This window comes from Fukomys damarensis, unplaced genomic scaffold, assembly GCF_012274545.1.
Source record: "Fukomys damarensis isolate Sample0158 unplaced genomic scaffold, DMR_v1.0_HiC HiC_scaffold_20, whole genome shotgun sequence".
Lineage (NCBI taxonomy): Eukaryota > Metazoa > Chordata > Mammalia > Rodentia > Bathyergidae > Fukomys > Fukomys damarensis.
Genome location: NW_022900932.1, coordinates 40746606 through 40760063, shown reverse-complemented (window position 1 = coordinate 40760063; position 13458 = coordinate 40746606). Strand labels below are relative to the sequence as shown.

At 37.2% G+C, this 13458-nt stretch overlaps 1 protein-coding gene across 1 annotated transcript in view; it reads right to left on the bottom strand.

The window, feature by feature from the left end:
- The window catches only part of Hectd2 (HECT domain E3 ubiquitin protein ligase 2), a 94225-nt gene that overhangs the window by 59937 nt on the left and 20830 nt on the right, over positions 1–13458 (bottom strand). The window contains exon 2 of the mRNA XM_010632138.3: positions 13–412. Coding sequence (XP_010630440.1) covers positions 13–412 — 400 coding nt within the window. The remainder of the gene's footprint in view (positions 1–12; positions 413–13458) is intronic.

The following is a 13458-nucleotide window of genomic DNA, read 5'->3' as shown; positions in this document are numbered from 1 at the left end:
GCTCGCGTGCACTGTCTCTGGCCGCGGCCCTCTGTTGACCCCTAGGCCCCCGAGAGGAGCCGCCGCGGGCGACGTGTGGTCGCCATGTTGTTTGCAGAATGACGAGGAGAGAACCCGGCGCCGGGCCTCGGGAGGGCCTGGATTCGGGGTCGGACCGGGACACCGCGCGCCCCAGTGACACCTAAAAGGCGGGGCGCACGCGCAGCTTTCCCTCTGCGACCAGCGGAGCCTGAGGCCTGGACGCGGGGGGCATCGCTGGCCTGGGGGTCTGACTGGTGGTCTTTGGGCTGCCACACAGCGGCCCTCCGCGGCCTGAGGCTGGCCTTCTGATCCCTTCTCGCCCTCCCGGCCCCAGGAGAAACGGCCGCGAGCTTGCGCGTCCTCGGAGACCTTGCCTTCTGACTGGCCCTTTCTAGTGCATTAAAGGTCTCAACCTACGGAGAAAAAGCCTGGATTCGGGGAGGGGAGTGTGACATTGTGGGCTCTCCTCCCCCGCACACTTCAGGGCCTGGCAGCCAGGTCACTCTTTCCCTTTCTGTTCCTCTCGTCCACCTTCTGACTGCCAAATCCGCCTCTCCCTTCCCGTCCCCACTCGCCCACATTCGCTCTCTTCCCCCATCCCTGGGCTGCCGCCTATCTCTTGTTCTTTTCCGTTTATAAATTACAGATGGACATACTAAAACTGCTACATAATCCTTAATAACATCATTATAAAATATGGGTAAGAACGTTAAAATGGAAGAGGAGTGTTTATAATCATGATATTAAAATATCCCCCACCTCCTACAGCAAAATACGTAGACAATTTCCTTTTCAACGCCCCCTCCTTTTCCTTTTCTCAGTCTACTGAAGCAGCAGAGACACCTGCTGATCCAAGAGAAAATAAGAATGCGCTGTACTGCTATGAAAAACAAAATTTGTCGATACTCGGGTCTCCGGTCTCTGGACTTTTAGGTTGGGCTTTTTTTTACTTAAACTTGAGTGAAGTTTTTTGATTAAGAATACTCAGAACTAAATATAAGAACCCAAAATATCCCTCAAACAATCCCAAAGATAATTTGGGGATTATGTGTTGTTTTATATACTTCAGTTGTTGTCATAACTAAGTACTCGTTATAATGTACTGAGATGAGATTTCATGTTTTTCAAACCGAGTTCCCAAAAAGCAGATCAGAGTAGACAATATAATGAAGATACTAATCCATACTATCTCCAAAATGATAACATTTTGACTTTCATTTATGGAAAGGCTTTAATATATTTGTTGTCACTGCCTGTGATGAATTAGCTAATGGTGGACTTGGAAGGTCCAGCTGAACTAGGTCCGCGTGGTTCTGGGGATGGAAGACCCATCTGAGAATTGTTGCTAGTGTCATAAAAGGAGAACTGGAGGAGAAGATCCTATGCTGTCGATTTTCCTCAAGAGTCTTCCCTCAGCTGATCTTATGGTTGTGATATAGGGTATGTGATCTATGGGCCTCTAAATAAGGGAAATATTATAATTTTCAACCTGCTAGATGTCTGAAACAACATGTTTGTGCTTTTACAATTGAAGGATGAATTCTAGGAACAATGGAGGTTAAGAGTAGGACAAATTTATTGAGAGACAGATAGCTTCTGTCTAAGAGAGACAGAAGGGGGCCCGGAAAGTGGGTTGCCCACTAACCCCGATTCTCAAGGGTGTTTTATTGATCAAAGCCATGAGGTGGGATAGAATTACAGTCAACTAATAAGGTTACAAAAATAGTCGCTTAGGTAATATTGATTAAATGGGGATCAAATGGAGAAGCAAGTCACATGGCATGTATGGACCGAACAATGATTTCTTGGAAGGGATGGATCAAGGACCTTTTCCTGGAAGGGATGGGTTAAGGTCTTGGTCTTCCACTCAGGTGATTGATACCTATTTAGAATATCAGTCACTGCTGTTCATCCCTAGGATAAGTATGTCTATGTTGTTCCTCTTCTTTTTGAAGCCTGGCCTTTAGCAAATGAGCTTTGGGCCCCAACTGTCTTCCGTGCTGAAAGCCAAGCCTTGCCTAACTGCCTCATAATATTTTTTAACCAGCTTAGCTGTCCCTAATAGTTAGAGGAGCTCGGGTCCTCACTATTGTTGGGCATAGCTGCTATTCTCCTCAAGGGAGCTCTGGTCTTTGCCTTAAGTGTCACTTTCTGGCTCCAGAGAGGATCCCTCAGCCTATTGGCACAGATCCTGAACTCTGCCAGCGCAGGCTTTATAGCTTCCATCCCTGGCATTCAAGCCTTCCCAGTGAAGATCCTTGTTATGGACTTGGCATGAGACATTTCCATAGGCTGTAGGTCTTTGGGTGGACTTGTGAAGGTTGATTTGAGCTCTAGGCCTTTAGCTGGGCTTGTACAGGACCTTGCTGTGTGATCCAGGCCTTCAGCAGGATTCTTCAAGTCTTGTGTGGACAGATCTTTTGCACTCTTCTGCATTTGACTTTTCAGGTGAATATTATAAAATACAGTGGACCCTTGATTTACAAACTCAATTCATTAATGAAGGCTGGTTGTAACTCAAGTTGGTCAATTGAAGGCTCAGGGCCCTCTACACAGCCCTCAAAGTCTCTCTGTTATATACAGGCCTATCTATGCTGTCCTTGGAGAGACATTGGCCCAAGTTTTCTCAATTAGCTGTATATGGGAAAGGATGCTGTAAGGTTCCTTCCTTCCAGAACTCTTTAAGGGTTAAATCTGTGTCTGAGACCATGTGGAAGCACACGTGACTGGCATTTGGATCATAACTCAAGACTTTGTAAGTTAAAACTAGAATTCCAGTTGCAACCCAAGTTGTTCATATGTCAGACCAGCTGTAACTTGAGGCCACTATAATCCTATAAATTATGTGTCCTGTATTAAATCTATTCCCTAGCAAACGCTGACTTCAACACTATTTCCATTCTAATTAACAAATAGTATAGAGTAAATCATATAGTCAGCAAAAGTTATTTCAGTACTAATTATCTTCAGACAGAAATGATGTGTGTAGATAGTACTTTAGGGCTTCCTCCTCCTTTTGTTTTTCCTTGAATTCTGTTTTCAAAACTTTCCCTTCTAAACCTCTGAAATAACCTCTAGTTATGGACAGCCTGACATAGGGACAATTTAGATTATGACTGGAATCTTAGTTTTAGCTTACAAACAAAGAATCAAGTTACAACTCCGATGATGGATGCTTGTGCTTCCAGGTGGTCTCAGATCTAGTTTTAACCCTTAAAGAATTCTGGAGGAAACAATGCAACCTCCTTTCCTGTATGCAGTTAATAGAGAAATCTTTGGTCAATGTCTCTCTAAGGACGAACTTGAGTTACAACCAGCTCTCATAAACAAATTGAGTTCATAAATCAAGGGTCCACTGTACTCCTCCCATAAAGGGGCTCACCATTGCTTTCTACTTTTAGAAAGTCAGCATTGATTCATTGATAACCACTTAAATGTTATAAAGAGAAAGCTTTAAATACAATTCAAAATATTCTATGCTGGTAAATCTAGGTTAATAGAACAAATACTGGGGGGAAGTATTTTCTTTCCACTTATTTTCAACTAGATTTAGTAATTTGCTATAAAAATACTTGGATCAGAAACCACTTGGATTACATGCCTTCTGCTTTCGCTTTTCATGTGTGAGACTAAATAAAATTGTACAAGTAGTCACATTCAATATAGAACAAAATGCTTAAATATTGGCACAACAAGGGGAGTCAGAAGTGTTAATTTCTGCTAGTGCACTAGAGCAGAAAATGCATTTGTAAACAGGTACACTAATTTATCTGAGTTACATATCAAAACTAAGTATACCTCCTTTATACATCTTCTGGAAAGCTGTAGAGTGATAGTTAGGGGAGAGCTCATGAGCTTGAAAGGCATAGTCCCAATTGCCACTGATGTGCTGCTCAGGGCCCGGGAAGGAGCAGAGGTGATGGTGGAGCAGGATGTACAGAAAGCTCTGGCTGTTCTATATATAGAATCCAAGTATAAACTCATTGGCCGTGGAAAAAGGAATGAGGCAGAAGTAAGGCCTCTTCCTAAGTACAGACAAACCAAACCAAACCAAAACAAAACAGAAAACCCTGAGCCCATTAATTAATTAAGTTTTCCATCTCAATTTAAGAAGGTGAAGTATTTCAGGAAAATAGGAGTTTGGGGGTAGGATGGGAGTTAGAGAATCTTTTTTGTTTTTTTGCAACAGATGAAAAAATTAATTACAGATAACTTCTACTTTAAATACATAGAGTAACTCGAGTAAACAATGACAAAGTAGGCTCTGAGAGTTTACAAATGGTTTGTAACTATTGTGTGAAGTACAGCCCTGAAATGGTACAACTGATGTTTGAAGAAAGACTTTTGACATTTCAGTTGTTATCCTAAAGCAGTAAACTTGGGGAAATATACTTATTTTAGACATGTTGACATTGTTAAAATACTGTAAGATTACTTCCTTAGGTATAATGATTGTGACTTTGAAATTTGTTTTAAAAATAACTTTTATTTTAAAAGGCAGTATGTTGCATTGCAGAAAAAGTAGAACATACATCTTAGCAAAATAATCCTACAAAACTTTATATTGTGACTGAGTCCTTGGGCTGTATCATTATGAAATCTCACATAACTCTTTATGTATACACACATACACACAATGTGTCTTGCTTTTCTTTTAAAGAATCTACTGAAACACGGTGTTGAATCTGTTTGGTTCATTTTTTTTATAGCAAAACATTTATTGGTACATTTTAGGCTTACATAGTAACACTCCTAGAGAATTTGCACATGTACATGGTACATCCCACCTCTCTTTCCTCCTTCTTCCCCTCCCTACAAGCCCCCCACCCTCCCTATGTTCAAAAGCTTTGTTTGTATTTTTCCTTCTATTTTTACTTGTTCCTTCCTTCCTTTCTCCCTCCCTCCTCCCTTGTTTCTCTTCCCATTTGAACATTTTCTTCCTATTTCCCAATACGTATTTTAGTCCTTATTTTCATAAGTTTGTCACACCAGAAAAACAAAGCTGAATTTAAACATGTGTGTACAATTTATTCATCTTAATTCACTTAGGAGTATGGTCTTAAGGTCCACTAATTCAGCTATAACTATCTGAAGTTCATCCTTCTTTATGGCAGAGTAGTACTCCATGGTATTAAAAAAAACACATCTTCTTCATTCGTTGGTTGATGGGCATTTGGGCTGTTTTCCAAGATTTAGCTATTACAAACTGTGCCACTATAAACATGGGTATGCATATGATATGACACTTTTAATTCTTTTGGGAAAATACCAAAAGGGGGAATGGCTGGATCAAATGAAACCTCTACTTGTAGTTTTTTGGGAAATCTCCATACTGATTTCCACAGTGGTTACCCAGTCTACACTCCTACCAACAGTGGAGAAGGGATCCTTCTTTCCCACACCCCTGAAAGCGTGTGTTATTGGTTGATTTCTAGATAATAGCCATTCTTTCTGGAGTGAGATGGAATCTCGGTATTGTTTAAATTTGAATTTCTCAAGTGACCAATGATATTGAGCATTTTGTAATATATTTATTTGCTGTTTCTACTTCATCTGAGAAGTGTCTTTTCATTTCAGATGCCCATTTTTGGACTGAGTCTTTAAATTTGGGGTCTTTTGTTATTGTTGTTGTTTATATATTCTGGATAGTAGTTCTTTGTCTGAGGAACAGCTGATAAAATTTTTTTCCTACATTGTGAGTTGTCTCTTAACTCCATTGGTGGTTTCTCTTGCTGTGCAGAAGCTTTTTAGTATGATGAGATCCAGTTTTTGATTCTTTGTACTAGTTCACATGCGACTGAGGTTTTGTTCATAGTCTTTTACTATGCCAAAGTCTTCAAGAGTTCTACCAAACTTATCTTCTAGCAGGTTTAGTGTTTCTGTTTAAATATTTAGATCTTTGATCCATTTCAATTTTAGTTTAGTGCATAGTAAAATATGTGGGTCTAGTTTTAATCTTTGGCAAGTTGAGACCCAGTTCTTCTAGCACCATCTATTGAAGAGGCTGTCTTTCCTCCACGGAGGGTATTTAGCTCCTTTGTCAAAGATGAGGTGGCTGAGTATGTCTGGAGTCATTTCTGAATCTTCTAATCTGTTTCATTGATTCTTTTCCCAGTACCATGCTATTTTTAATCACTGTAGCTTTGTAGTGTAGTTTCAATTTGGGGATTGTGATACCCTCTGACTTGTCTTTGTTGCCTAGAATGGTTTTTACTATTCTTGGTCTCTTCCAGTTCCAAATGAATTTTTGGATTGTTTTCTCTAGTCCTGTGAAATATACTGTTGGAATTTCAATTGGGAGTGCATTGAATCTATATAGCAGTTTTAGAAATATGGCCATTTTCACTATATTGGTTCTTCATACTCAAGAATAAGGAATCTATTTCTATTTTCTGATACCTTTTATCTCTCTACTTTCATTAGATTGTTTCCTAGGTATTTCATTTTTTTGGATGCTACTGTGAAAGGAGTTATTTCCCCAGTTCCTTTCCCAATGAGTCTGTTGTTTGTGTACAGGAAGGATATTGATTTTTGAGGTTGACCTTCTATCCAGCTACTCTACTGAATTTGCTTATCAAGTCCAGAAGACTTTTGGTGGAGTTTTTTGGGTCTTCTATATAGAGTCTCATGTGATCCACAAATAATAACAATTTCATTTCTTGTATTTATTCCTTTTATTTCTTTCTCTTGTCTAATTGCTGTAGCTAATGGTTTCAGAACTACACTGAACAGGAGTGGTGATAGTGGACATCTTGTCCTTTTCCTGATTTTAGCATGAAAGAGTTCAGTACTTGACCATTTAGTATGATGTTGGCTGTTGGTTTTTCATAGATGGCTTTTTCAGGTTGAGATAAAGGCCTTTTTAAAGGGTTTTTATTATGCATGGATGTTGAATTTTTTTCAAATGTTTTTTCTGCATCTATTGAGATGATCATATGGTTTTTGTCCTTGGCTTTGTAAATATAGTATATTGCATTTATTGATTTATGTATGTTGAACCATTCCTGCATCCCTTGGAAAAATTCTATTTGGTCATAGTGTATAATCTTTATGATTTGCTGAATTCTGCTTGCCAGAATTTTATTGAACATTTTTGCATCTATGTTCATTAGGGAGATTGACCTGTAGTTTTCAGTTGGATCCCTCTCTGGTTTTGGAATCAGGATAATACTTGCTTATAGGAATGAATTTGGGAGTATGGCTTTCCTTTTCAAATTCATTAAAGAGTTTAAGAAGTAGTGGCATTAAATCTTCTGTAAATTTCTTGTAGAATTCAGCAATGAATCCATCTGTGCCTGGGCTTTCCTTTGTTGGTAGGTTTTTAATTACATCTTCAATTTCATTGGCTGATATCAGTTTATTAAAAATTTTTATATCTTCTTGATGTGGTTTTTCTATAAAATGGAATACTACTCAGCCATAAAGAACGAGAAAATAGATTCATTCATAGGAAAATGGATACATATTGAAGATATACTCCTAAGTGAAATAAATAAGTCACACATGTGTAAATACCAAATAGTTTCCCTTGTGTGAATAATCTGCAATAATACATAAGATTCTAATAAGATTACTGACATTTAGAAATGGGAAGAAAGGAGCTAAAGGTGTAGGGAAGGTGGGATGGGTAGGGGAAGAGTAAAAAGGGAAAAGAAAAAAATGTGAGAGAATGAAAAGATGAAAATAAAGTGTTTGTAGATGGGGAGGGAAGGAGGGGATGAAGGGAGAGCAGAGGTAAGGGGAAAAAATGAGAATCAAGACTTGTCATGTAGAGGTACAAGATCCCAACAATGAATGTAACTGTACTGTATCCCTAAAATGTAATACCAATGAACTCAATTAAAGCTGAAAAAAAAAAAAAAGAATGGCTGCTATCAAGAAATCAACCAGGGTGGGGAATTTAGCTCAGTGGTTCCACCTCCTGCTTCACAAGCAAAAAGTCCAGAGTTTGATCCCTGGCACACACACACACACACACACACACAACCAAGCAAAACTAAAAAATATTTAAAAAAATCAATCAATAACAAATGCTGATGGGGTTGTGGGGAGAAAGGAACCCTTCTCCACTGTTGGTGGGAGTGCAGACTAGTGCAACCACTGTGGAAGTCAATATGGAGATACCTCAAAGATAGCAATTCCTCTGCTGAGTATCTTTCCAAAAGAATTAAAAGAGGGCCAGGGATTTAGCTCAGTGGTTCTGCTGCCTGCCTCTCAAGCACAAGGTCCTGAGTTTGATCTTTGGTACAAAAAAAAAAGGAAAAGAAGGAAAGGAGGAAAGAAAGAATACAAAAGAATTTAAAAAATCATACCACAGTTATATAGCTCAACCACGTTTATAGCAGCATGGTTTGTAATAGATAAAGCTTAGAAATAGCCCAATTGCCCATCAACTAGAGACTGGATAAAGATTTTTCTTAAAAAAGTAAAATGGAGCCATAAAGAATGAAAAACTGTAGCATTTTTAGTTAAGTAGATGCACATTGAGGCCATTTTCTTAAGTGAAATTAATAAGACACACATGTAAATACTGAATAGTTTCTTTGGTATGAAAAACTAAACATGTAAATAAAAATCAAAATGTATTATTTATATTGCATAATAGGAGGAAAAGGTCTAAAAGAGTAATGGACATGGGAGGGTTAGGGGAAAGGTAAGAAGGCACAAGAAAAATATGAGAAAAGGAAAAACATGGAAACAATATCTTTGTAAGTAGGGAAGGGTAGAGGGGGTGAAGGGAGGGCAGGGGTATGGGGAAAAAATAGAACCAAGATCTGTCATGTAATGGCGAAAGATTCCAGTGATGAATGTAACTGTGTTGTACACCTAAAATGTACCAATAAACTTAAAAATTTTGCCAGGAAAAAAGTCTCAGTTTTACTGAGCAGTATTGTGACAGAGTGGAGTTTCAACCTGATTCATTTTGAGATCAAAGCTGGGTGTTGTGGAGCTTACATCTAGGTGTGTGTGAGGGGTCACGGAAGCAGGCCCTGAGCTCTGTGTCTGGTCTCTCCACACTTCTCTCTGGCGTTCTCACCCTGCTTCTCTTCTTGACCATGATGAACTAAGAAGTTTTGTTCTGCTGCGTCCTTTCACCATGATGTTTCTGTCTTGGAGACAAGTTAGTGTAGATTAAAACCGTGAGCAAATTAATCCTCTCCACTTTGAATTGTGTGTGTTGGATCTTGTGTGTTAGTGATGAGAAAGCTAACATGAGATCAATAGAACTTTTGTAATGGTGGAAATGTTGCGTATTTCTGCTGTCCTATATACCAGCCATTAATACTAGCCAAAAATATTCTGTCATTTATGATCTGAATTCTGAAATATGAGATCTCCTAAATTGCAATACAACCACAAAAACCATGAGAAATTTGTTTGGTGATAAATAAGGTGGTGATTATTACTCATTAGTAGATTTTTTTTTCTTTTTTTTTGTACTGGGGGTTGAACTCAGGTCCTTGTGCTTGCAAGGCAGGTGGTGGAACCACTGAGCTAAATCCCTGGCAATTAGATTTTTTGAGGTAAACTAGTTAAGTCTGTCTTCTCTTGAGCACTTGAAATATCACCATTGTGACTGTGTAAATGAATTTTTAATTAAAAATAGTTAAGTTTTCATTTCTCAATTTTTATTTAATTTATATCTGAATAGCCACATGTGACTGGTGGCCACCATTGTGAAATTCTATTACTTGGACATGTTGATAATTCTTTTAAATCTTACCTCCAATTTTATATCTATTTCTTACTCATAAGAAATAAAATCAACAAAATAGTAAATGGCATGTCAAAAGCATACTATGCATGATGTACCTATTTAAATTTTTCTTGAGAGTTAAAAAACTGTGTGTTCTAAGGTTGCTGAAGATGTCACCAACCAGAATGGCACACGTAACTATTCATTATTCCTTTTTGTCTTGTTAAGAACACTCTGATATCATTTGAAATGGCAATATGCTTATTTGAAAGAGTATAGTCTCTCAACTTTCTTGTAGTTAGAAGTGGTCATGTGACAATACTTTCCAATGAAGTATAAAAAAGTATGGGAAAGAATTTACTACCTTTATTCCGCTTGACATGAGGGTATAATGGTTTTTACAAGGAATTTAGAACATTCCTGAAGTGGTAGAACAGCTATACCAGTTTCTACTGCTTATATTTGGATTTCTTATTCTGTGAGTAAAATTCTAATAATTTAAATCCATATAATCCATGCAAAGGATACACACCCCAGTGACCAACCTCCACCCAAGCCTCACCTCCTAACAGCAATTCAACTACTGAACCTATCAGTGGATGAATCTGCTGATGTGTATAGCACCCCATGAGCCAATCACTTTCCACACACATGAGAATTTGGGGGGCATTTTATCAAAACTATGACAGACACCAAAGCTAACCAATTTGGCTCCTAATTTTGATTTCTAAATTTATACCATTGTGGCTGGAGAAGATATTTGTATGGTTTCTTACATTTGATAAGAATTGCTTTGTGATCTAACATAATCTATTCTGAAGAATGTACATAGAACATTCATTGAGAAAAATGTACATTTTGTGGCACTCAGAATATTTTTTACAGATCTGTTAGGTTCATTTCATCTATATTATTCAATTCTCTGTTTCCTTATTGATTTTCTATATAGATAGTCTATCCATTGTCAGAGGTGGGTTACTAAATCTCTTACTATTATTATATTGCTAACTAATTTTCTCTTCAGCTCTGTTAGTATTTTGCTTTATATATTAAGGTGCTCTGATGCTGTACACATATATTTACACTTCTTGTATTCTCTTGATGAATTGACCCCTTTATCCTTGTATAATGACAGTCTTTGTATCTTCTGTTTTCTCACTTGTAGTCTATTTTTTCTGAGATAAGTGTAGTCATCTCTACTCTCTTTTGTTTATCATTTGTATGAAATACCTTTTCCATTTTTTCATTTTCTATGTGTTTGTCTTTAAAGCTAAGATGTATCTTTTGTAGGCAGCTAAAGTTGAATCTTGTTTTCTTCTTTTTATCTATTCAACTATTTACTGTCTTTTGATTGGAGAATTTACTTCACTTACAGTTGAAGTGATTACTGATAAGGGTGTATTCTTGCTATTTTTTGTCTTTTGTTGTTCCTTTGTTTTTATCTTCCTGTTTATCTTTGTGTGACTCTTATGGTTCTTTTTTTCCACGATTACTGATAAGGGTGTATTCTTGCTATTTTTTGTCTTTTGTCTTGTTGTTCCTTTGTTTTTATCTTCCTGTTTATCTTTGTGTGACTCTTATGGTTCTTTTTTTCCTTGTGATTACTGGGAAAAACTTATATAAAACATCTTATAATTATTATAATCTATTTTAGGCTGATAACTCCTCACTTTGTTATTGATGTATAACTTACAGATTTTTGTTTTGCATATTCAGTAGCAGGTTACTGTAATAATAGCTGTTTTTTATATTTTTGTTTATAAACTTTACTACTAGAGTTAAAAGTGGTGTATATGTCACCTATAACAGTATTAGAGTATTCTACATTTGGTTGCATTTTTACTTTTACAATAAGGTTTTTATTTTTATATATTTTCATGTTACTAATTAGCATCATCTTTTCATTTCTGCTTGAATAATTCTTTTAGCAATTCTTATAAAGCAGTTCTGAAAGGATTGAACTTCTTCAGCTTTTGTTTGTATTTATCTGTCCTTCAAAATTCTGAAGATTGTTTTGCCCTGTATTATTCTTGAGTAAGTTTTTGTTTGTTTGTTTTGTGGTATGGGGAATTGAACTCAGGATCTTGCGCTTGGCAGGCATGCACTATGTCACTGAGCTATATCCCCGGTCCTGCCCTGCATTATTCTTGGTTGGAAATTTTACTTTTCTTAATACTTAGAATGTATGGTCTTACTCTTTCAGTCTATAAGGCTTATGTTGAAAGATCCATTCATAGCCTGGAGGATTCTCTTGTATGCATAAGTTGCTTTTTTTTTTTTTTTTTTTTTTTTTTTTTTTTTTTCTATCTTGACAATTTGGTTATGATGCATCTCAATGAAGATCTCTTTAGGTTTAACCTACCTGGGGTTCCCTGAGCCTTAAGAATCATGATGTTATTTCCTTCCTTAATTTTGGGAAAGTCTTCTATCATTACTTTTTAAAATAAGCTTGCTAACCCTCCCTACTTTCTTCTCTGCTTTCATCTGAAGCTTTAATTATATATATGTTGGTTTACTTGATGGTGTCCTGTAAGTCCTGTTCTTTCTTTACTTTTGAAAATTTTGTTTTTGTTCCTTTGGCTGGATAAAGTTAAAATGACCTGTCCTTATACTCACTGATTGATTCTTTCTTCTGTTAGATAGTGCCGGCTGTTGATGCCCTCTATGGAAATATTAATTTTATTTATTGTGCTCTTCATCTCCAGAATTTGTTTGGCTTTTGTATGGTTTTTATCTTTGTTAAACTTTCCATTTTGTTCACCAATTGCTTTCCTGATTTTGTTTAGTTATTGGCCCGTGTTCTCTTGAAATTCACTGTGTTACTTTTCTTTTTCTTTTTGTTTTTTCCTTTTTGGTACCAGAGATTGAATTTGAACCCCTGAGCTTGCAAGGCAGGCAGTGGTGCCACTGAGCTAAATCCCCAACATCATTGACTTTCTTAAAAACCATTGTTTTTATTTTATTTTATTTTTGGTACCAGGGATTGAATTTAGGACCTTGTGCTTGTGAGGCAGGGGGCAGCACCACTGAGCTAAATACCTGGCTCTCCACTCACTTTTTTTTTTCAGCTTTAATTGAGTTTATTGGTACATTTTAAGGATACAGTACAGTTACTTCATTGTTGGGATCTTGTAACTCTACATGACAAGTCTTGATTCTCATTTTTTCCCCTTACCTCTGCTCTCCCTTCACCTCCTCCTCCCCTCCCCATCTACAAACACTTTATTTTCATCTTTTCATTCTCTCACATTTTTTTCTTTTCCCTTTTTACTCTTCCCCTACCCATCCCACCATCCCTACACCTTTAGCTCCTTTCTTCCCATTTCTAAATGTCAGTAATCTTATTAGAATCTTATGCATTGTTGGAGATTATTCACACCAGGGAAACTATTCGGTATTTACACATGTGTGACTTATTTATTTCACTTAGGAGTATATCTTCAATATGTATCCATTTTCCTATGAATGAATCTATTTTCTCATTCTTTATGGCTGAGTAATATTCCATTTTATAGAAAAACCACAACTTCTTTATCCAGTTTCCAACGGATGGGCAAATAGGCTGTTTCCAAGATTTAGCTATTACAAACTGTGCCGCTATAAACATGGGTGCACATACTTCTCTGTGATATGATTCTTTTAGTTCTCTTGGAAAGATACCCAGCAGAGGGATGGCTGGGTCAAATGGAACCTCCAGTCCAAGCTCTTTGAGGTATCTCCATATTGATTTCCATAGTGGT